At 44.6% G+C, this 24,378-nt stretch overlaps 1 protein-coding gene across 2 annotated transcripts in view; it reads right to left on the bottom strand.

Moving 5' to 3' along the window:
• The window catches only part of NEGR1 (neuronal growth regulator 1), a 268,351-nt gene that overhangs the window by 61,359 nt on the left and 182,614 nt on the right, over positions 1-24,378 (bottom strand). For both annotated transcript variants that reach the window (XM_031050831.2, XM_005151198.3), the window contains exon 4: positions 22,778-22,909. In XM_031050831.2, the coding sequence (XP_030906691.2) occupies positions 22,778-22,909 (132 nt within the window). The remainder of the gene's footprint in view (positions 1-22,777; positions 22,910-24,378) is intronic.

Here is a 24,378-nt window from a genome sequence, read left to right as displayed (position 1 = left end):
AGAGCACCACTAATCTCATAGGTCAGCTTCAAAAGAATTAGAACTAAAAATGTCCAAGATGAGACACACAAACCATACAGAAGCATCAGCTGAATGATGATCAGTTCATCCAGCTCCAACCCCTGCCACGGGCAAGGACACCTTCCACTGGAGCAGCTTGCTCCAAGCCCCTGTGTCCAACCTGGCCTTGAACACTGCCAGGGATGGGGCAGCCACAGCTTCTCTGGGCACGCTGTGCCAGCGCCTCAGCACCCTTTCTCCCATAACCATGGAGCGGGTCCCTGGAAAGCTTTGTTGTAAGAGGCTTTGTTTTTCCTGCATTATGCAAAGGGAGTGAAAATATTTCGATTTTTTTTTTTTCTAATTGGGAATGGGCAGGATTATTAACAAAAAGCCTGAGTTTGAAGTGAAGGTACCACACTGTGTGCACACTGCTCAGACAATAGCACATCCTCAAGAGCTGAGCAGAATGAGCAAATAAAACACCAGCAAAGGCACGAGTCACATAGGAGGTTCTTGTCTAAAAGGTGCCACCTTCCTGCTCCTCAGTGGGACCTGCTAGCCTTTTGCTGCATGGTCTGTGGGTTTTGGGGGACTTTGCCTTGGTTTGCTTTGGCTGTTTGTTTTTTAAACAAATTACTGCTAATAAATTCATAACTTAAATTATCCATAAAAACATAGAGCTTGCCAATGCTTTTTCTGGGAGGAGCCCCAGGCACTGTACTCCCAGTGCAGCTGGGAAGGGGATGCTGGCTGGATCCCAGCTACAAATCGCGATTCCAGGCTTTGCTGTCTGCTGAGACCTAGGTTTGTTTGGAAAATATTGGAAAATTTCTAAAAAGGAAGGCTTTTCAGATCTCCCTTTCAGAAAGATTTCAGCTTCTGCTTGTTCACAATAAACCTAAAAATCAATATTCCCTGCTCTAGGAAATCCCTGGTTAATGCTCGGATGAAAATGGAAACCAAAGACAACTTGGAGTCACCATTCTCTCAGATTTCCCCTTGTCAGGTCATTTTCTTGTTTGTACTATAAAAACAAACTGTGATTCAGGCACGTTTCTGGTGCACTGATTAGCTACATGCTGAGCACAAAACCATCAGCCCCTACTGCTCACATCAGTGCGGAAGACTGAGTAACTTCAGTTGAAATTCCACACCTAAATAAATACCTGGTGCTCTTGGAGCCAAGCTTTGTTTTGGAAAGGGACACAGATGTGGGAAGAGATTTTAAGGTCTCCACTGTTTCATGCTTATTTGTAATGATTTCTGTGTGATCATTTAAAGACTCAATTCTGAGAAGACATTCGTGATTTGCTCCTATTGCTGTCAGTTGTGCTGCATAGAGCTGCTTGCTTGTGCTGCCGGGCTGCATGTGTGTTCTCTGTCAAAGATTCTGAGATTATAACAATGAGCAGGAATACTTTATTGATCAACATACATGTCCTTTTGCAAAAGAAAAGCTCATTTATTATGTTAACAAGTGGTCACAAGGTTCAATTTAATTCTGCCTTCACTGTTAGCCAATGTATACTGGTTGAGATCTCATCTCAGTCTCCCCTCTGGCAGGTTCAAGCCATTCCCCTTGTTCTGTCCCTACAGGCCCTCGTCCAAAGCCCCTCTACAGTTTTCTGTAGCCCCTTTAGGCACCAGAGCTGCTCTAAGGTCCCCCTGGAGCCTTCTGTTCTCCAGGCTGGAGAAGAGTTCCCACAGCAGCATAGGGAATCAACAGCAAGGAGAAATTCTGGCCATCCAGGAAAACATTTTCATTCAGGAGTTTAATAATGATGACTTAAACTATTACAGAAAATCATTTGGCATCATTAATGATGCAGTCCTGCTCTATTCAGCTGATGGATCAAACAGATGCTAACAGAAGTCCTGAGTGGACAGCAGAAGGCAAGGGATAGATAGAGATGGACACAAGCTTGAAGATCTGCTGAAAGTTTAAAAAGGCAAAAAAAAAAAGCAGCTTTAATCCATTATAAATAAAGTAATGACAGCTGGGAAAACAAGAGAAATGTTCAAGATTCAACACGAAAGAACCCAAGGCCAAAGGGAGGCATGCGCAGGTAAAACTCCAGCAAGCATTCCTTCCAGCACAGAAGGTTTTCCCTTCCACAAGTTAGATGGGAAGAGATTCCAGTCATTTTGCAGAGACACTGATGTGATTCTGCGTGCATGCAGAGCACTTCATTGTAAATAACTATAATGAACACGTGCATGAGCAAGAGAATAACAACTTGCCTCCAAGGTATAAAGCATCAGTGGAGAGCCAAGCACTTACCTGGAAGATCCTACGGGAGGGATGGAGGAAAGGGGTGAGTGCCATAGAGCTCCCAAAGGGAGGGAACTTAATAGAAAAATTAATTATGTCTTGTGTCAGAGCAGTAACTTGTAACAGTGACGTTAACAAGAGAACTTCCAATAAGACTAATCATTATAAATGTATTTGTCATTTTTATATCTCCTAAAGAATGGTTACATAAAATCACCAAGAAAAAGATATGATTCTATGTATGTGTTAGCAGTACCAGGCTTTAGTGACGCACGTGTGCGGGTTTACTCTCCCTGTGGTAGAGCCTCATTCCGTCCTCTCCCACAGCTTATGCCTGCAGAGCAGAGCACTTAAAATAAATGCTTAATTTCTGACTTGAAAATAAATTACTGGAACTTGTTCATATCAATTTCTCAAAGATGTGTAAGTGCTTTGCTAGGAAAAGCTTTCTCAAGTGGGTGCTCAGAGGCTCAGCTTAACTGGAGTTTTACTAATGCCCTTTCATGTCTCTTCCTACACGAAATGGCTCAAGAGGTAAAGCTGTTCTTGACCCAAAATACATATTTATTACTCCAACAAAATACTTATTTAGGTGTCCTCACCAGAAGAGCAGGACGGGAGATGTGTTCAAGGTCAGGTTGGAAGGGGCTTGGAGCAACCTGCTCTAGTGGAAGGTGTCCCTGCCTGTGGAGCTGGATGAGCTTTAAGGTCCTTCCCAACCCAAACCATTCCATGAAAAGTACCATGAAGAAAGGAGCACAACATAATATAAGCAAGAACACTGGTGGAACAGCTGAGTTGCTCCTGCACCACAATCAAATACACTGTGAATTCATCAGACAACTCACTTGGTGCAGTGCGAAAGCCTTGGGGTGAACCTGTTGGACATCTGGGGACAGATGAGCACCACATCGAGTGCATACACACGCTCCTAATGTGTGCACATCCTCTTTAATTTTAGTGGAGCAATTGAAGTTTCAATAAATACCCCTGTTAAAAGTCTCATATGAGGGTGCTGAGTGCTCACTGCGCTCCATCTCTCTCGCAGCGTGTTAATGAAGAAGATGTGAAAACGATCATCTTCACTCTATAATTACTTTCTGCTCAGCTGATATCACCAACATGTTTGCATGAGTCAGGCGCCTTTGCTGGGAAAACCAAATTGTACAACTTATGCTCCATCCCGAAACCATGCAGAGCTTTGCTGAATCTGCTTTCCCACCCAAATATTTTCATCTTGCTTGTAAATGTCTAAAGGAACAGTTAAAACAATGCACGCAGCACCCTGGCACTCATACAGGCACAGAAAGCCTGCAAAGAACCTCCAGCTAGAACAGGTTTCTTCTTTTACCGTTTTAATGAGCTTCGGGACTCTCATGCACATTAGTTATGTTGCCCTAATTACTCATTATAATTCTAATGTGCATTTTATATTTAATTACAATGCTTATAAAGATTCGGTATGGACAGTAAATTATTATAACTAGCATGTGCATAATGATGATGAGCTGCATTTATTAACTTTTACACTAGCATTCGGGGCTGGCAACTTCCAATTTCACCTTTGTGATTAACCATATTGTCAGACGGCACGAACAGTTTGGGGGCATTAATTGGAAATGTCAAAAAAAAAAGAGTCTTCTTTTCCTGCTGATTTTCATCAGGTTTTAATTTGGCATCTTAACGTAGCCTTTTGTTAGGGAAATTGCTCTCTGGTGCGTTAAGATAAAGACTTCCAGGTAAGAGAACAGGTTTTCTGAGATCTCTTTTTTGCCCCAGAAAACCAGATACGAGCAATATTCAAATATGTTAATTTATATGTATATGCATATATATATGTATATATATACATGTGTAGGGTCTTAGCAATAAAGTGACAAATCTTTGCAAGGAAACAGCATCACTGGTACTTTATGTAAGTAAAATGGCTTCCAAAACTCTGCATTATTTAATTTCTCTAACTTATTCAGAGTGCCAGCCCTACCTATTCCCAGCCTAATGGAGTGGTTTAAGAAGTGCCTCTTCATATCAGAAACTTCACAAGTGTGTGGCAACATTTGAGACATGCCTTTAACAACCACTGGGCTGAGCAACTTAATAGGCTCTTTTTTCCATCTTTTCTTGATGACTTATCAAAACCCACTGAATTCAGTGCGATCTTGATGTGTTTATATGCATTTATGTGCAATCACACAAGGTACCAGTAGGAATTCAGTTCAGCTCCTGCATTTCTAGATGTAACCCAGCATGCTTTGCCCTTTTCCTATTCAGGCTTTAACTTCTCAGAACAATCTATTTAAATATTGATTTATTAAGCAATTCTGTAAACACCTTGTACCAGCCATCAGAAAACAGTCTCAAGCATTCCCTGGGTGTAATCTGGCACGTGGCACAGTGCAGCAGAGCATCTCCCTCAGCTCTAACAATCACATTAAAACAGACCATCAAAATCCCTGGCTGCTGTGCAAGTCAAGCTTTGGCATAAGAAAACCTCTAAGCATTGAGCAGAAAGCTTAAAATCCATGGGTAATTGTGTGGGAGAAATACAGAACAATCAGTAACACAAAATAATACTTAATAAATAATAGGCAAGCAGAGAGGCATTCTTAACAATGGGGTTTATGAGTATTTGAGTGATAAGGATAAGAAAGAAGAGGAAGAAAGTTGGCAAAAGCTCCCCTAACCAGCAAAGAGAACAAAGACCTCCGAGGAGCTACGTACGAAAGCACAAGTTAGTGCACAGCAGAAGGGCTGCTTTGTTTTACTGCCCACTACATTTCACCTTCCTGTTTCATCTATTTAATCTGTCTAGTTTCCAACAATGCATTTTTTTAATCATATTCCCTTTAAGGTAGCTTTGTAAATGCAATTTATCCCCTGTTAAAGGAGTTTGCACTAGCATATGGAAACAAATTCTTTGAGCAGCTTGGTCACAGCATCCACAGGGTGGGCAGCTGCAGGCTCCACATCCCAGGATCAGTGTCTGGTGGTACCCATGGTGACTACACAGATGAGTATTTGTGCATCAATATTTGTGCACCAAAAGAAGCATGACCAGCAGGTCGAAGGAGGTGATCCTGCCCCTCTACTCTGCTCTTGTGAGACCTCACCTGGAGCATTGTGTGCAGTTCTGGTGTCCTCAACATAAAAAGGACATGGAACTGTTGGAACAAGTCCAGAGGAGGCCACGAGGATGATCAGGGACTGGAGCACCTCCTGTATGAAGACAGGCTGAGAAAGTTGGGGCTGTTCAGCCTGGAGAAGCTGAGTGGTGACCTCAGAGCAGCTTGGGGAAGACAGCCAGGTCAAGAGCATCTCATATAAGCATTTATACAACAGCATTACACCCTCCCTTTCCACAGGCATAACTGAAAACACAATAAGCAAACATGAAACAAATCCTGCATTTGCATACAAGAGTTGGTTGTAATTTAGAAGGAACAGATGCGCAAAACATAAATAGGGCTGTAAATGTTCGGAGTTTGGCGTTGTTTGATATGGTGGAGTTGGTTTTAAACTTTCATTGGCCAGTGAGGCTTGATTCAAATTTAACTGGAGTCACAGTCTTTGTACTGACTTCAGTGGGCTTTGAACGAGGGCCAGAAAGAGCTGCAATAAAAGGATTTCAGTTTTCAAAACCAACAAAGTAAAAAACCCCACAACTTGAAAAAGCCAAAGTATAACATGGACAGCTCTTGTCACATAGCTCCTCCCTTTTAGGTGCTATTCTCCTACAGCTGCAATTCAAGGGAGAAATTACTATCAATGCTTTCTAATCAGCACAGAATCCATGCACAGGAAAAAAATGTATGTCTTTGGGTAATGCTGAGCTACCTTGGGAAAGGAATATTTTCATGTGGGACAGGAGCACCAGCATGATAGGACATGTTGGGAAGAAGCATGATATGCTGTCATCCCTTTTTGCCTAGGGAGCCAGGCATCCCACCCTAGCTGTGCTCAGCAGCTTCCCTAACAGGGACTCACATGGGAAACCTCCCTCCTCCATCAGTTCCTACGGGAAAAGCTTCCTTGCAGTTAACGTGCCATCACACTCTGCTGCAGTTCTTTTATCTCAGCAAGTTATTCAAATGTGAGTGGGGAGGTTAAAGGGGAAAAATGAGTAGCAGCATCCCGGAGTGGTACTATGGAGTGAGGAGGAGGAAAGGGGATGCTTTCATACATTTGATGCAAATCCAGAAGGAAGAGTTGGCTGGGAGCCTGGGTGTGAACAAACATGAGAGCTTTTACTTTGCTATTTCTCTCCCCCTAAGGAAGATAAAAGCAATGGACTTCAACAAATTCCAGGAACTACTAAGTAGATCTTTTGGCAGTAAAGCTGAGGAGAAAGTGAATTAAATCAAACTGGTAGTTTTCCAAGGAAAGAAAGTTTGGAACAAAAATGCAAAATGCCTTAGAGCAGGTCAGCAATGCAGCAAGAGACCTACAAGTCCTACTGGAGCAAAGCCAGGAAACTAACAGCACAGAAGCAGGCAAGGCAGGCATGAGGCATAGAATCATAGAATAGATAGGGCTGGAAAGGACCTTAACATCATCTAGTTGCAACCCCCTTGCCATGGGGGCAATGCCATCATTGCCATCAACGGCAGTGAGAAACCACACCAGTCATACAGCATCAGTCTTAAAGGAAAAAGTAATCCCGCTGCTCAGTAGCACCCTCTGTGGTGCCTAGACCACTCAGACACCCATGGCAGTGTGTTCTGCACCATCACCCTTGTAGCTTGACCTTACCTGAAAACAACAGTCATTAACCAAAACCCTGAATACTGGACCCAAAACAAAGCCTGGGGAGCCACCTCCCCTTGGCCTGGCAAGGAGCCTTAGGATGACAAATAGTTTTGGATCCTCAGCATGAATGCTTTTTTTTAACCATGTTTCACACTCTTGCATCCGTAAGTACCACATGTCAGAAGCTGATGAATGTCAACACATGACATCTGCCTTCCCTGCTGATACATAGGCATTAGTGAGACAACGTGATTTGTTGCTGATGAATCTGTGGTAGCTGTTACCCTCCTCGGGTTATCTTCCAGGTATGAACACATCCCTGTAACTCTTCCAGCATGTGTCTGGAGGCTGGAGACATGCCAGGCATCTGCCAGTTCCTTCCAAACAACAGGCACCCAGCTCCTCTATTTCCAGGAGCTTTCCCAACTTTTCCAAAGTCTCCAAAATAACAGTTTCATTATCAGTTGTTTTGATGAAGTTTACTAATCTCATCTGATGATTTGAGACAACAACTCACTTAGAGAATCCCAACCTGGTTTGTGTTGGAAAGGAGCTTGAAGCTCACCCAGCTCCAACCCCTGCCACAGGCAGGGACCCCTTCCACTGGAGCAGCTTGCTCCAAGCCCCTGTGTCCAACCTGGCCTTGAATACTGTCAGGAATGGGGCAGCCACAGCTTCTCTGGGCACCCTGTGCCAGCGCCTCAGCACCCTCATAGAAGAAAGAAGCCTCCTCTTTATCTACTGTAGGTTAAGCTTTATTTATCTGCTCTTGGCATGCAGTCCTGGAGGCTCACAAGTGACCAACCTTTCCTTCTTCTGAGATGGTGGAGCAGAAACGCAGGAGGAGGCACCTGACAATGGTGGTACTGGTAAAAGAAGCCAGTACCCCCAGAGCTGCTCAGCGGATGCATAACCTAGTGCAAACCACCTGCTTTACGGGGCACCAGCAGGGCCTTAGCTCAAGTACCAGAAGTTCAGAAAGTAAAAGGAATTGGGATTAGCAGAGTAGGAAAAGACCATTCAGTAGGCACACACTGCATCACTAATTGTAATCACTAATTCCCTACCTCTGAGCAAGCAATAATCAACCACAATTGAGGCATGGGAGATACTGGTCTGGAAGGTATTGCTGGAGAGATTGCTTAGGGAGACTGTCCAGGTGCTCTTTCTCTCTTTTGAACTAAAGGGTGACAATTCAAATATGAGCATCTGCATCTGGACTGCAGCACCAGCCTGGCTCCTCAGGTCCTCCCCTGGGCTGCATTTTGGTGGTCTCCAGGATGCTGGGGTCTTATGATATTAAGCATCAGAACAGTTCAATAACAGCAAATTCCTTTACTCATTTCCATAGATAAGCTGTGGTTCAGGCTATCCACCATTTTCCAGCACAATGAGCTAAAACAGGGAATTCTACTCTTCTCAGCTTACAGTAGTGATGAAATCTGCAGGTTCCTGCTCAAGTACAAAAATGAGGTAAGTACTGAAGCTGGATTTGGAATTTAAAATAATTTAAAAGACAGAAGCAGAACTTTTCTGCAGCAAACTTATCAGATGCTCCTTGGATCTGATTTGATATATTCTACATCCATAACAAAGTAGCTAGGTGAACTCACCAAAATGGTATTTCTGAGGACAGAACTCATTACTACTGTATAATAAATGGAAGCATAAGTCAGAGTTAGCACTGAACAGATTGTTTGGGGTTGCAAAGACAGCAGCTGTCACAGCTTGACAGCTTTCTTGTTAGTGAATCAGCTTTACTGACAGTCTTTTTGATTGAAAACCACTGTTCGCTGACAGTGTGTTATAGCTGATATACATATGTACCTCATGAAGAATGAGAAAGAGCCAGAAAAGGTCTAGAAGCTACTGCTCCATGTTAAAAAGAAGTGAAGTTTGCATAAAGGGTTTCTTGGTTCCTCCTCAGTAATCTGTGGCAGATATGAATTGATAGAAACAGAACAATCTAAACTGAGTCATGACAAGCGCGCACAGAGTCCAAAGTGAGGTTTTAGCTGAAAGCAGTAAAGCCACAGAAACATAAGCTGCTCTCAAACACTCTCAGGATGAGTTTGGGTAACCAAAAACAAAGTAAAGAAGTAAAACAATGGAAATAAACCTCAGTGCTGCTCTGACAGGGGTTTCCCAGCCCTCCTGCCATCATAATGGGGGATCTGCCAGAGGACATACAGCCATGTCAATTCAGAAATGAACCTGTCTACTTTGAGTCACATTTTACTTTTTCTCTTATAGGCTCCATCAGTGTTAATGGTTTTGACTGGCAGCTCCATGGCAAAGGGAACATTGGCTTCTGCTTCCTGCAGCATGCTCAAAATACCCATGTAAAACCACCACTGGTGCTGCCCCGGCTAGAACAGCACTGGCTTCCTTGGGTGAACACAGAAAACAGCTTTGCCATAGAATGGTTAAGGTTGGAAAGGACTTTAGGTCATTTAGGTCCAACCCCCTGCAATGGGTGTGCTGTGCATTCTTCAAATGCATGATAGGCAGCCTTGGGGCACCAAAGGATGTGAAGGAGGTATTGTATTGGGGAAAATCATCATCAAAATCATGGAATGGTTTGTGTTGGAAGGGACCTTAAAGCTCATCCAGCTCCAACCCCTGCCACGGGCAGGGACACCTTCCACTGGAGCAGCTTGCTCCAAGCCCCTGTGTCCAACCTGGCCTTGAACACTGCCAGGGATGGGGCAGCCACAGCTTCTCTGGGCACCCTGTGCCAGCACCTCAGCACCCTCACAGGGAAGAGCTTTTGCCTAAGAGCTCATCTAAGCAACACACGCCAAAAAAATAAGAGCCATTTACCAACATCAGAGAAGCCCAGACCTTTGCAGTTTGCCCCAATGATCATTTAATGTTCTTGTTACAACTGCTTGCTATATCCAAAGAATGCCACATATTTCCCTAGAAGAGACTATAGATCGTACATCAATAGTTCAGTGTGGACCTGACTTCATATGAAAAGTCTGGAATACTGGGGTATCCCCACTTCAACATTTAATTGCTGCATTGAAGAATAATTCCCAACTTTTTGTTCCTCCTGAGATTCTCTTTTGCCTTTAATAATTCCAGGGGTAGGAGCAGCAAGCACCTGAGTGATGATGCATTTGCTAGGAAACAGAATTTTGTTCAAATTACAAGTAATGCATTTTGAAATGATTGTTTTTGATTTTGAGAGCTCAATTCCTTCAGTTTAGAAGGGACTACAGCGAGCTGGGTGCAGAGTGCAACAGGGATTAAAGCACCTGAAGAAATATGGTCCATAACATTACTGGTCTCTCTCTCAGCAGCGAGCTCTGCTGTGCCTAAAGGCATCAGAGCTTTCACCACAAAAGCTTGGCTTTGCTCTACAGCTCTGAGGTCTAAAAAAAGGTCACAGCAGCCTCAAACCAGTTTGTTTTTATTTGACAGGAGGCAACAAATATGAAGAGAACCAGCTTTATGAATTGTAATGCCTCGAGAATGATGTTGGCAATTTTTCCTTTCTTTTGCGTCAACAACACTGCTTTGTTTTAAACTATAAAAGCAGAACTATCACTTCTCAAAGCTCCCCTAGCTCAGATCCAGTGCCTGTACCACACACTTGCTAACAACAACCAAACTGCAGAAGTTATTAAAACCCAATTTACCAATCCCACTGGGGACAGAGAGTTGTAGCAGTATCATTACAGACTTATCAGGGGCTGGATGTCTTGTTGAAATGCCAAGTGCAGTCAGGGTAGGAGCCCACAGGGGATGTTTCAGACATATCCATACACCCACAGGTTCATAGAATCCCAGCCTGGTTTGTGTTGGAAAGGACCTTAAAGCTCATCCAGCTCCAACCCCTGCCATGGGCAGGGACCCCTTCCACTGGAGCAGCTTGCTCCAAGCCCTTGTGTCCAACCTGACACTGAGGATTTATGATAAACAGATTCCTTTTGCAGGACCATTTCAAAGCCTCAATGACTGCTGTAGGGAGAAATAAATAAAGACAAATAACCATGGGATGGAGAGTTCTGCAAGACTGACACACTGTTCAGACTAGCCTTTTCATGACGCCAGTTGTATGCAAACCCTCTTTAGACTATCACCTCAGAGGCACCATGCTAGCAATGGGCAAGGAAGACATTGTTGGATCCACAGCAACAAGGAATACTGCAATTACTAGGAGAAATATTGCTTTACAGTGTGTTGACTATTACGAGAAATATCTTAAGTAATTGTTTTTGCTGAAGAGCAATCTGGGCAAGTGAACACTCCTGGAAGCTGAAGAGCTCTCCATTAATTTTGGCTCCAGTTTGGAGTCTAACACAGTCTGCTTTATACTTCAAATTGCTTCTTGAAATGCATAAGCTCTTTAGAGATGAGTCATCTTCTTGTAAGACTTCAATTTCCCTGCACTGTACTTTAGTGGTATTTAAAGTAGGATCACCTGGAGGCTGAAGAGCCAGCCCTGGTTCAGAGCTGGGGGAAAGCACTCCCTCCAGGCAGGACTGACTGCCCAGGAGGGCTCTTCCCCATCCACTCAAACTCCTCCTCGCTCTGCAGCTCACCTGCAGATGCGAAGTTTTAGCACCTCTGAAGGCGACAGGGAGCCACACGTGGACCATGCAGGGAGCCAGCCCTGAGAGGAGCACACGCTGCTCCTCCTGATGCCAGGAGAAAGAGCTGCAAGAAAGGCAGTTTCACTAGAGGTGAATGCACCGAGGTGCCCTGAATCTTACCGCAGCCTCCTTTTGACTTTAAAATAACAGAAGTGAAAACACCCCAAAGCTATAAGAGAAAAAAAAATTGATTGACGTTTTTAACCATGAATTCATGACATGGTCCTCACACTTTCACCAACAGCCTCAAGCCTTTACCTTGTGCCTTTGCAACAGCCATCAACAATATATCATTGCCAATACTTTTCACAAATATTAGGAGTGTGTGCCATGGATGCTCTAGCATTTGTTACAGCCCAGCCCAGAAATGCATAAACAATGACCCGCGTTTATGGTGTACCACAATTATACAATATGTGTACCTATAACTACTGGCAGAGTGTAAATACGTGCAAATCAGTAATTTTTTATTCAAAAGACTTTTTTCCCCAGGGATGGGGAACAGAGATTACTTTCAGATGGGTAATCATGGCAGTGCTCAGAATTAACCACAAGTGACAAATAATCAGCACCCATTGGCTCCTGAAACAGTGAAGTCCAGATCTGAACAACAGAAACAATCTTTTAATAGCTTGGTCAGACACTTTGCTTCCCAAGAAAACAGTGCTTGAAAAGGGATTTTTCTGCACATGTTGTAATAACCCTTTACTTCCTTAATGCAGTTCACAGACTGGTGCTGGAGACACTCCTCACACAGTGAAGGAAGAACCTGAGGTGCTTTTCAGTAGTTTAAACTCTTGCCAAAAGCTGGGCCATGCAGCAGCAATGCTCCTATTACATTGGAGCATCATCTCCTCTTCCACTGAAGGAGCCAAGCTGCATCCTTGTCCTGCAGCCCCATATGCCATGGCTCAACCTGGCATCTGGATCTTCATGGAGAGAAGCAGCAGCTCACTCCACAGGCTACTGCCCTCCCACATCTGCACTGCACCAGTGGCAAGCACAGGGTGCAGCTCCCAACTCCCCACATAATGATAGTTATAATAGAAAATAACAATAACAAAATCACTTGGCAGTGCAAAGCAGGGATTTTTCCTTAAGAAGATGAAAGGTGTCCTCAACTGTTGGCAAGATATCCCAAGTACTAATACTCTGAGTTCTTCAAATACAAGCCCTTGTTTCATCCTGCCAAAGCCCTTGATTATGTGCTGTGGCAGCAGAATGCCATCTACATGAAGGAACATTATAATCAACTTTGTCATGCTTCAATATGAGCGGTACTTTTCAGAAATAAGCAGTAACTGTACCAGTTTACAGAACCTAATAGTCAACTATTGCACTACAGCAAGAAATCAATGTTAATTTAGGAGCCAAATTACACTCGAGTCACAAACTTGAACTATATTGTTTTAATCTCACTTCTGAAATGTTAATAAGAATACCCAAAGGACATAAAATGACAAACACTGCTTTCACAAGAGGCTTCCTTCCCTATCAGGGGGAATGGAGAGGTTTTCCTCCAACCAACTACATTCTTTCTCCACCCCAGCAACTGAGGTGGTTTTAGATATATGACCAGTTTTTATTGCAATGGTAGAAATTGTTTTTCATTAAGTGTTGCTATGAGATTGGACATCATATAATGCACACAAGTGATATCAGTGATGACAATGGCTTACAAATTGAGTAGATAAGAATACAAATGTTGACCTTGAATCCTAAAGTGCTAATGTTGACCAAAAATAACTCAACCCACCCCAAAAGTAGGAAAACTGATTACATTGTGCACACCAAAAGCTCCATTTTAATAGCAGGAAATTCTTCAAAGATCTTAATCTTATCCAAAAAACCCCAACCTGTTCTGACTTGCAGTGGTTTCACCTGGAATGTTTTGCTTGCAGCTCCAAATCTGGATGGCAGGACCTAAAGACAAGCTCTGCTATTATTGATTTAGAGCATGATCAAAGTTTTCATCTCAGCTGTGCTAGCATCTAATCTCCTTTAGCTGGAGTGGGTGGCTTTGTACTCACAGATTTGACCCACCAATATAGAAACTAATTACAGTGCTATTTCTCTGCCCTTGGCTGCGCACTACGTGCTGCAGGAGCAGCGGCCTCTCCATCATTCCTCTGAAGGCCTCCCTATGTCTTTTTAATTGAAATAGTAGCTCAGATGTAAAAGTTATAACTACTGAACTAGAACATCTGTGCAACACAGAATCTGATCTTTAGAATTAGGTTAATATTTAACAACAGCAGGAAAAACAAGTCAAGAGATAGTTTTAATGCCCTGACATGAACCTCCAAACCTGACCTGCCTGCATTGCAGACTGTCAGTGCTCCCTTCAAAAAGCCATTCTGTGGTTCCACAACAGTCCATCATGGAGCAATACCATTCCCACTCCCAAAGTGTTGTCACAGCTCTAACTTTCATGGAATCTTTCAGTGGTCTGAATTGCAAGGGAGCTTAAAACCCATCCAGCTCCAACCCCTGCCACAGGGGTTACTCCTTACACTGGAGCAGCTTGCTCCAAGCCCCTGTGTCCAACCTGGCCTTGAACACTGCCAGGGATGGGGCAGCCACAGCTTCTCTGGGCACCCTGTGCCAGCGCCTCAGCACCCTCACAGGGAAGAGCTTCTGCCTAAGAGCTCAGCTCAGTCTCCCCTGTTCTGGCAGGTTCAAGCCATTCCCCTTGGCCTGTCCCTACAGGCCTTTGTCCCAGGCCCCTCTCCAGGTTTCCTGCAGCCCCCTTTAAGAATGTAACAGCTTTTGCAACAGTTTTCAGGTGAAAAAGGTGCAGGGAGGGCACTGTCCATTCCCCAGGTCTGTGGCAGGTAGGGCAAAAAAAAAAAAAAAGAAAGGGGAGGACAAAAAAAGAAAAGGGGACCAATTCCTGCAGCTTTCTTCCCAAAGAGACCTGAAAATGTGGGAAATGACACAGTCTGGAGGCATGCTTTGGACACAGCCTATGTCTGGCCAGGGTTACCTCTTACTCTTGCAAACTGACCCAACATGCAAACCCATGGGGTGCTGCAGTGTGACTCTCACCTGCACTTGAACAGAGCAAGATCTCATTCTGGAAAGCTCACACTGCAATGAACACCACTGATCCATTAAGAGAATCAAATACGAACCAGCAGTCAGACTTCCAGGGGTCTCCAGGGTGGCTTTGAAGCCAGAAACCCCCATTTCTGAATGGTAACCTGAGAATATAGGAAAACATGTTCCATGCAAGCCAGTGAAACCGCACTCCAGAGTGCTTTTACCTTTTCAGAGTGTGATTTTGGCACTTCAGGAGGGTATTGCAAAGTTAATCTTCCAAGGCACATCTACCTCCTGAATCAGGAGGTGGAAATTGTGGCTCCAAATTACTCTCCATCATTACAATACGGGGAAATACTTTGTGATTAAAAAAGACCGACCTACATGATGCATCTTTAAATGTGTGAATTTCAGCCAGATGGAGAATGTCAACCACTGCAACACCAAGATAAGACCTTCTGTTCCACGGTCAAATATGAACGTATGACTTCTTCTTATGTGGGTGCAATCCTGTTTGAAGGGTTGACATGACTGAATTTGCTCAGTACAAATGACACTGTAAAGAAAAACAGTGATTTCTCAGCAGTTCTGCTCTTTCAGAGAACTGGGTTTAACTGGTTTAATAGAAAAACAACTTCGTAGTTGGATGGAAGAGCCCTCACCAAGAAGAAACATTTGTGATGAGGTTTCAGGTCTTTGAGGCTGTGAGAAGCAGCACCTATTGCGAACTTGTGGTACAACAGACAAGAAGGCTGCTCCTTCTCAGGCTGGCTATCAAACAGCATTGCAGAAACAGACTCTCACAAACACATACAACTGTTCAATACACTGTCCATGCTGTTTGAAATAAAAACTAAACTGATGTTGCACTTATAGATAGAAATACATTTATATTTCTCCAACAAAATGACTCGTGGTCTCCTAAAGCCAATGGTGATCATAACCCTGCAGGTCCTAAATTTCATCAGGGATGTAACCATGAAGTTGCACATCTGTGGCTATTAAAAATTGAAAGAATCAGAGTGATTTATTTATGCTCCATTCCTCCTCTCATATAAGAAATGGGAATTTAAAGTATGTATTGCTCCAAATAATTTTACACTGATGTAGAGGAGGACCACTGAGATCTTCAGAAAAGATCTGGGTATTCTCTTTTTTTTAATGACAATTTGCCTTGATTGAGGGAAATTTGCTTTGCTGAACCCCAAAACCACTTGATATTGAATCATTTTCCCTCAGCAACAGTTTATAGCAAGATGCTTTCTGGGAGAACAACGTCACAGCAACGTGCCCAGGTATGAGGAGCCCCAGCAAACACTGAAGTCCTCTCATGTTTTTCCCCAGTGGGTTTAATGTTACAGATATAATTAGGATAGAGTGGCTTGTACAGTATGTCTGATTTCAAAGTAAAATCAGAGTATTATGCATAATATTATGCAAAGCACCATAGCAACAGTAAGGCAGACTTTTAAGAAATGCTAATGAGTTCAGCTGTTCTGCACAAACCCTAACCTGTCCAAGCAAAGCCAAAGCCAGGACTTCACGTTCCTACAAGAAGCTCAAGCATTCCTTCCATTAAAAAATAACAAACATACCAAACCCACAGTCTAAAATATCTCATCAAACCATCACAGCAGGAAGCACACGAGCAGTATTGTTCCAAACATACAATTTGACCAGTTCACTGACCACGATTAATGGGTTTATATTTCACATTTAATGCAAGGAAAGAATAATGCAGCAAGTACTGGAATAAACCAAACTGATACAAAACCAATTGGCCTAATAAACTCCAAAAATACATTCCAAACTATATTCAAGAGTTCCTGGAAGAGCAGGGCATGTGCTTAATGCTGCCTTCATAAGCCTCTTTCAGGAAAGGGGAGCACAAGAGGAGCCAGGGAATTACAAGCCAGCCCATTTATCTCCAATGCCCATAAAAAAGCCATTCAAGCAATCAAAGATGTGAAAGCTGCTGAAGATAACAAGATGAGCAATCACCAAGAGGTTTGCTAGGAATAGATGGTGTCAGGTCAGCAGCTCCTGCACATAGCAGGGGCCAGCTGTGGATACAGCAGCTTAACTGCAGCATTTCCCCATGCCTCCCATGCACGAGCAATCTGGGCTTGGCTTAAAGCTTCCTTTGCATGAGTGTGTGTTGTCTGTAGGCTTTGCTCAGGGTCTGCTGCCCTGGCTGCTTGCTCAGACACCAGTCCTGGGCCTGATGCTGGTGATGTTTTCATTAAAACCATTGTCAGAGAAGAGAACCCTGAAACAACCCTGGTAAATTATAGAGAAAACCAGATGAAAACAAACAGGAACAAGTTCAACACTTGGAATTCATCAGCTGGCAAAGAGGCAAGACAGGTGACCAGTGCTGTCCACCTGCAGTGTTCTGCTCTCACAGGAAAGGCAATTCCCCTGACCAGATATACAGACAGGCATCAAAATAACCCTTCCACAGCAATCCAACACCTCACCTGGCATCCTAGCTCAGGTTTAAATACCTCCTTTGGAAAGCCCTTCCTCTGCACCAAGTCAGCTGCTGGAGAGGAACATTCAGTTAATTCCCTAGAAAACATGACCCAAGAGTAAAGATGAGTTGAATTAGGGCTGGTGGACATAAGGAGGTGAACATGGAGAGCAAAAGTCTGATGTTTCCAAAGAGATCTCAAGGCAAGACTGATCTGTTCCCCATTCCTCAAAGGAATTCTGCAGTGTGGTTTTGCATTAGTCGCTGTGACAGATGCTCAGTGAACGACTATGACCAAGTATGTTGCCCATGGAGCTGCAATCCCTAGAGACACCTCATGGACAGCCTGGGCAAACATCTACAGGCAACACTGCTTCAGGGGCACACCTTTCCCTGTTAATACAGTTATTACAGATTATCATATAATCTATTCACTTCCAGCTTCCATGTTCAGTATTTTCCAGATCTAATGAGAATACCTGTGCAAAGAAGCTGTTGAAAGCTGATGTGATGAACATCTACAATAGTATGAGTTATTCTTACATTGTTTGTATTTACCATCTCCAAAACCTGTCAGATGAGTTTCCTCTTCTGCAGACTGTGGCAATCAGAGGCGGGAGAGCTGCTGCACATCGAGACCAGGCTGCACTAGACATCATTTGCATCAAAGCAGTTCATGCCAGAACAACCTCCTGGGTGCCCTGGCTCAGAAGTGAAGACCTGTCCTCCCTCCCCTGCTGCCAGGAAGACCCCAAGCCAGCCAAGACAAGATCCCCAACAGGACCAGACCGCACCAGCACTGCCAGTGCCAACTGGGCACCCTCAGCACAGGAACTGTAATTTTCACCTCCCTGGTAAGCCCGGCTGAGCTTGGCCTTCGATTTGCAGCATGGTGGGGTTCATAAAAGTTGGAATTTAATTATTGCCTATTAATTTCAACTGAATGGCTTTTTTCCCCTCTCTAAAGCCACCGGATCTTAGTTCAGTGAAGTCTGCAGGACCCAGCTCTAACAGAGATGTTCAGGACACCATTACAGAAACCCAGACCATTAGCATATATTGCCTAAAACCCAGGAATTCTGCAGCAATACAGCTCCACTTTGAAGCACACATTTGCTATGCACTTGGGTAACTGACAACTTAATATAAATTAAAATAAATGCCCATTTCTTGCTGCACACATCCCATTCTTCTTCATCTCAGCACAGCCTCAACTCTTCTGCAGAGTCTCCCATTTAACAGCTGCCTTGAACATATTTTAAGCATGGCACCAATAAACCAGAGGAGTCAGCAAAGCGACAGCACCACATGGAGTTTCAGACCAGCTTTCAGGCAATGTATTTAAGTCCTGCTAATCCAGACACAAAGTAGGGTTCAATATTATCACCTATAAATCAGTATTTGCTTTATTAAAATGTAATGGAAAATGCTAATAAGATTTACTTGCCAAATGAAATTGGATTATATCTTATCTACTTTAACTTGATGTGGTAGTTTTCCTTCTTCAGAAACCAGCAGTTTCAATTGCTTTTCCCCTCCTGTCCCCTTCTCAGAACTCAGGCAGATGAGTGCACCACAGATTCTCAAACCACTATTTTTAAAAGGAAAATTACAGGGGACAGACATAAATGAAGTAGAAAATGCAGATCGTGCAATATGAAACTGTCTAAAGAAAACCCGTTAAGCCATTAGAGGTGAAATCCACGTGCTGGAAGGCAGGCAGGCAGCAAGCTCAGTGTTTATGTATGGGTGGAAGCTGCCCAGCCAAGAAACTTGAAATTCAGAAAGTAATTTAAACCTGGTAATTTTCTTGTACATGCTTGGATGGCTGAACAACTGCTGGATGTGATGAATATCCATATGCAAAATTATGCTTATATCCACTGTAACCACTCAGGGCTCATTGATACATTCTATTAACTGGGCACAATAAAACCTTGATTTATTCTCCAGTTACCAGGTCTGCAGTAAAGAATGGTCCTTTAATAACAGTGAAACAGTACTATACGGTGTCAGAAGCAGTAGTTAAGTGATCATATCCATGCAAATGCAGCATTGGGCTGCAACCGGCCTGTGTGCTGGAGATGGTGTGTCAAGATGTCACTGTACAAGACATGGTGGAGGGATACAGAGATGAAACAGGGATACTGAGACTCTGAGGTGCAGCAATGCTTCTGCAGCACAAGATGGTCCATCAGGCAGCAAGGTTGTGAGAGCAGGAAGTGAAGCATAAGCCACATGTGTAACTTGCAAGATTATTTTCTCTCGTAAGCACTACAGGTGAGAAAGGAGATGGATATTTCAATCACAGAATCCCAGACTGATCTGGCCTGGAAAGGAGCTTAAAGCTCCTCCAGCTCCAACCCCTGCCACAGGCAGGGACCCCTTCCACTGGAGCAGCTTGCTCCAAGCCCCTGTGTCCAACCTGGCCTTGAACACTGCCATGGATGGGGCAGCCACAGCTTCTCTGGGCACCCTGTGCCAGCGCCTCAGCACCCTCACAGGCAAGAGCTTCTGCCTAAGAGCTCCTCTCAATCTCCCCTCTGGCAGGTTTAAGCCATTCCCCTTGGCCTGTCCCTACAGGCCCTTGTCCCAAGCCCCTCTCCAGCTTTCCTGCAGCCCTTTTAGGCACTGGAGCTGCTCTCAGGTCTCCCCTTCAGGAGCCTTCTCTTGTCCAGGCTGCTCCAGCCCAGCTCTCAGCCTGGCTCCAGAGCAGAGCTGCTCCAGCCCTCGCAGCATCTTCTGTGTCCCTGGAGAAACAAGGCTTAATAACTTAATAAGACTTAGTTCAGGAAAGTGCTCAGCACAGGACAGCAGGACCTGAAGGTTTTCTCAGTTCTTTTTACAAGAAGTTTCTATGAAATTTATTTTCAAGTTTAAATAATAATGATTAGCAGATAAACCACAACTCTCTTAAATGTAATATCAATCTTTTACTGATGGAAAGCTGCCCTGCCAGGCTACCTCAATGGACAGCAATCAGACAACATCCTGCGCATCATATACATGACATCCCTTTCAGACCAGGGCTGCCCATGCTAAGGAGCTGGAAGCAAAGCTCAGCACCATGCACAGCACAATGCACCTTCTGCGTGTGAGCAATGCACCTATGGGCTGAGCCCAGGCTCTCCAACAGCACCCAGCTCCAGTGTGACCCTCTCCTGAATGCAATGTGCTGTTTTTCTGCGTGGTCAAAACAGATGAGCATCATTAGCGGGGAGCAGATGCTGGGAGTGCTTTTGCCTTGCGAATAACTGGCGAGAAGACAATGTACAGCTCCGAACAGAAGCACATTAACAATTAGCTGACTATGACAAATCGCTCATGTGTACAAACTGCTCCATGCTGTACCCAGATCCTGGTTTCACACTGCTTCAGTTTTATTTCTCCTATTTTCTTGCTTAGTTGCAAGAAGTACTAAAAGCAAAATACTCTGTGTATCCCCAGTGCAGACGTAGAAGTTTGCCTGCATCTGACACAGTACCACATGCATCCTCACCATGGCCATGGACACTTCCAGTTTGGCCTAGGTAGCTGAACTGGTACAAAGCTTAACTTGGACACTTTATTCAGGTATCTGCTTCACCTTCCCAACACCATCAGAGTCACCTTTCCCATCCACAAACATCCAACAGGCTCAAACATCAGGTTAAGAAAACCATGAACTGAAACCAGAAAAGGTTCCAACTTTGACATGACTTGGAATGCAGGGTGCACATCAGTGGCACATGAGCTGCTGTTGCTTTTAAGCTTGAGTTTTGGCTTTGGCCAGCTAGGTCAATGCTTCTATCCAAACTACGACACCTGCACGTTACATCCTGGCTCAGAAGAGATTCTATGAGTTTACCACATAGTGGGGTTTTATTTCAAAACCACAGACACCCACAAAGCAGACTTACCAACTTTTCCCTTCTTGTGAGCACTACAAAGCTTCCAAGAGAGACAGTTTTACCCTTGTTAAAATCCCTGTGGTATGAAATAACACAGCTGCAACATTTGTTTTCCTGAAATTAGACTGAGCTCACAATTCCTTCTGCTCCTTATTGGAAGTTATCTACCTATAACAGCACAAACGGTGGTGGAGTGAGTACAGCTTGTCTGAGAGGTGTCACCCCAAGCCCCCAGGGCACACCTATGCCAATAGCTGCACAACTTCTCTTAATGACAACCTACCATTATCAATACACTGTGCACAAGGTAACAGTCACTTGTTCCATAGGACACCATCCACTGTGGTTTTTCCTCCCACACAGCCCCTGGTTTTCAGAGCACTGCCTGCTTTTGGTAATTCAGCAAAGCTGATATAGATGGGAATACATCAATGAGGACAAAGAAGCAGCAAGACCAACAATGGACTCTACATGAGCCTCATTGAGCTCCTCTGCAGGCAACGTTGGTACTTGTGACTCGCAGAACAAGAGCTGATGGTCACAGCACATGGTGTCAGAGCCTCAGGACCTGCAGGCAGTGCCACCAGCCTGTGTGACCTAGCAGCACAGAGAGCTGCCTGTGAGACCCAGCACATGGTCCAGTTGGTCTATGAGCATTAGTGCACTGACCCACCATGTTGCAGGACAGCACAGACTGCAAGTACCCTGGTGCCATGTAAATGAGGACAGTCGGTTCAGCTTTTGAACATGGAAGCATCCCATAAATGCCCAGGTAGCACAGCTAGCCCCATCTCCCACCACCAGCCCTGCAGGGACCTGGGACAAGCAGTTTCACTACTTATAGCGTGTTGACACGGACAGTGGAGGGAGGCACAAAGCAACACCTCAGAGATTTGCAGCCAGTAAAGACACCACAGCAAAATTCCAACCAGGAACCATCACAAATTACAAGCTGGGTAATTGCACTTCACATAAAATCCAGTGTTTGAACAAATGAGAGAAATTATCCCCATTCCCTTTCCATTTGTTTTCTGCAGTTCGGAGGAAAGAACAACACTATTCTGAAGGCTTCATATCACACCAAGCACTAAACCAAGTTCAGTCCCAGCTGGAAACACCTCTTTGGTGAGATGGTCAGACCTGATAGCCTTTAACAATCAGTACAGGCACCTTGATGGATCCTGCTGTCACCCACCAAGACCACCACAGGAGGACATCACCCCAGCAGCATCCTCCTGCCCTCACCATGGGGAACCACACAGAACAATTTGCTGCCTCTATCAGGACCATTCCAAATTTCCATGGTGATTCAGCACCATCTGATCACCCAAACAGCATTTCAAGAAGCTTCTCATCTCCAGACATTATCGCACATGCATGGCAAATCAAACCAGAAGCACTTCAGCCCAACAACCACAGCAGTCCTCACGAGTTACACAGACAATTACTCAAATGAAGTCTCCAAAGCCTCCATCTCGTCACCACAGTCCAGTGAGAGACCCTGCTCTGAAGCCTGAACCAACACCACTATCCCCAGCAGACAAAAAGAGAGCTTGAACCTTAGTCTTATTTTACTTTTGTTTGGCAAGACTATACTTAGCCATCAAATAGTACAGGTCCCTCCTGTAACACAAACCCAACACACTACAGCTCCAGCACAAACAGCAATTTAGCACATTAGACTTTTCCTCTTAACAGCATCCCTCTTCTCCATTAGATTTAGAGATTAAGAAACAAGAGGACTTACAGTTTACTGTGACTTTTACTTTCTTCACATCTGGAACCGAGACATCGTTCTCTGCGCTGCACTCGTATTCCCCAGCCTGGTCTCTTGTAATTCCATAGATGTCCAGGTACTGCCCACTCTCAAAGGGCTTTGCTGAAAAGAAATAACAAGAGAAAGAAATTACTGGGAGCTGAGCACAAACCACCCAAAGCCACACCAGCACCTGAGCAGCAACAGGGGGTTTGGTGAGTGCTGCAGATAACACATGTCCAAGGGGAGGCTGCTCAGGAGCCCCTGCTCTAAGGTGGGCTGAAAACCCCTTCAAGCTCATACAGTTGTCCAAAAGCCTTCTCCCAGCCCTGTCCCAAAGCTCAGACTCCACACCCATAAGAGCTATTTGCAGCTCTACCCTGATGGGCTTCATGGAACATAAGGAGTGGTCCTCAGGCAAATCCTGGCCTTAAGAGTTTCAGCATCATCAGGGCTCATGGTCTGCACCTGGGCAAAGACCTGCCCCTGCAGCACCCTACAGCAAAGCCAGTGCTCAGGGCAGGCTGAAGGGACCAGCAGGAGTAGGTGGTGGCCCAGCATCAGGTGCCCTTGCTTCCCAACAACCACTGTGCATCAGTCAGGTGGAGATGAGTGCTGGCAAACCCCATGAGCTGGGGACCCTTACCCTGTGGGCTGCTGAAGGGAGCTCGGACCACACCTAATGGGTGGTGGTGGATGTAGGAGGGTGGGAGATCCTACATCCAGGGACACAGCCCTGCCAGGCTTGCTCACCACACCACCCACTGCTTACGGTTTGAGCTCTAATACATACCTCACAGTACAAATTAAAAGATTTTTTCACATTTAGATAATGTATATAAATATAAACAAATTAAAAGTAAAATAAAAAGCAGTAATTCTCCTTTCCCCAAAGACCCAAACCCAGGGAATAAGATCCTCAGTGTCTGCTTTCTTACACGGCAATAAAGACAGCGTGAGCCCTTGTGAAAACTGGTCTGTCCAATGTAAAATAACATGAAGACCAGACTGAGATATTTGTGTATGCAGCTCTTCAGCGCATTGTAACTGAAAACATTCATTGTTTTAGAGAGCAGGAACAATTATATCATTCATGAACTAATTTATCTCCACTTGACATGGAGACACAGCAAACACAGCAATTTCTGTTGTTTCCCAGATTCCAGAACCTTCCAGCTGTTCCCTGCTGAGATTTCTGCCTGGCAGGGAGAGCTCTGAAATCACAGAATCCCGAAATGGTTGGGTTGGAAGGGACCTTAAGGCTCCTCCAGCTCCAACCCCTGCCTCAGGCAGGGACCCCTTCCACTGGAGCAGCTTGCTCCAAGCCCCTGTGTCCAACCTGGCCTTGAACACTGCCAGGGATGGGGCAGCCACAGCTTCTCTGGGCACCCTGTGCCAGCGCCTCAGCACCCTCACAGGGAAGAGCTTCTGCCTAAGAGCTCAGCTCAGTCTCCCCTGTTCTGGCAGGTTCAAGCCATTCCCCTTGGCCTGTCCCTACAGGCCTTTGTCCCAAGCCCCTCTCCAGCTTTCCTGCAGCCACTTTAGGCACTGGAGCTGCTCTAAGGTCTCCCTGGAGCTTATATCCTTCAGGG

The sequence above is a fragment of the Melopsittacus undulatus genome, chromosome 6 (genome assembly GCF_012275295.1).
Source record: "Melopsittacus undulatus isolate bMelUnd1 chromosome 6, bMelUnd1.mat.Z, whole genome shotgun sequence".
Taxonomy (NCBI): Eukaryota; Metazoa; Chordata; class Aves; order Psittaciformes; family Psittaculidae; genus Melopsittacus; species Melopsittacus undulatus.
Note: the sequence above shows the minus strand (reverse complement) of the source record. Positions and strands in the feature narration are given on the sequence as shown.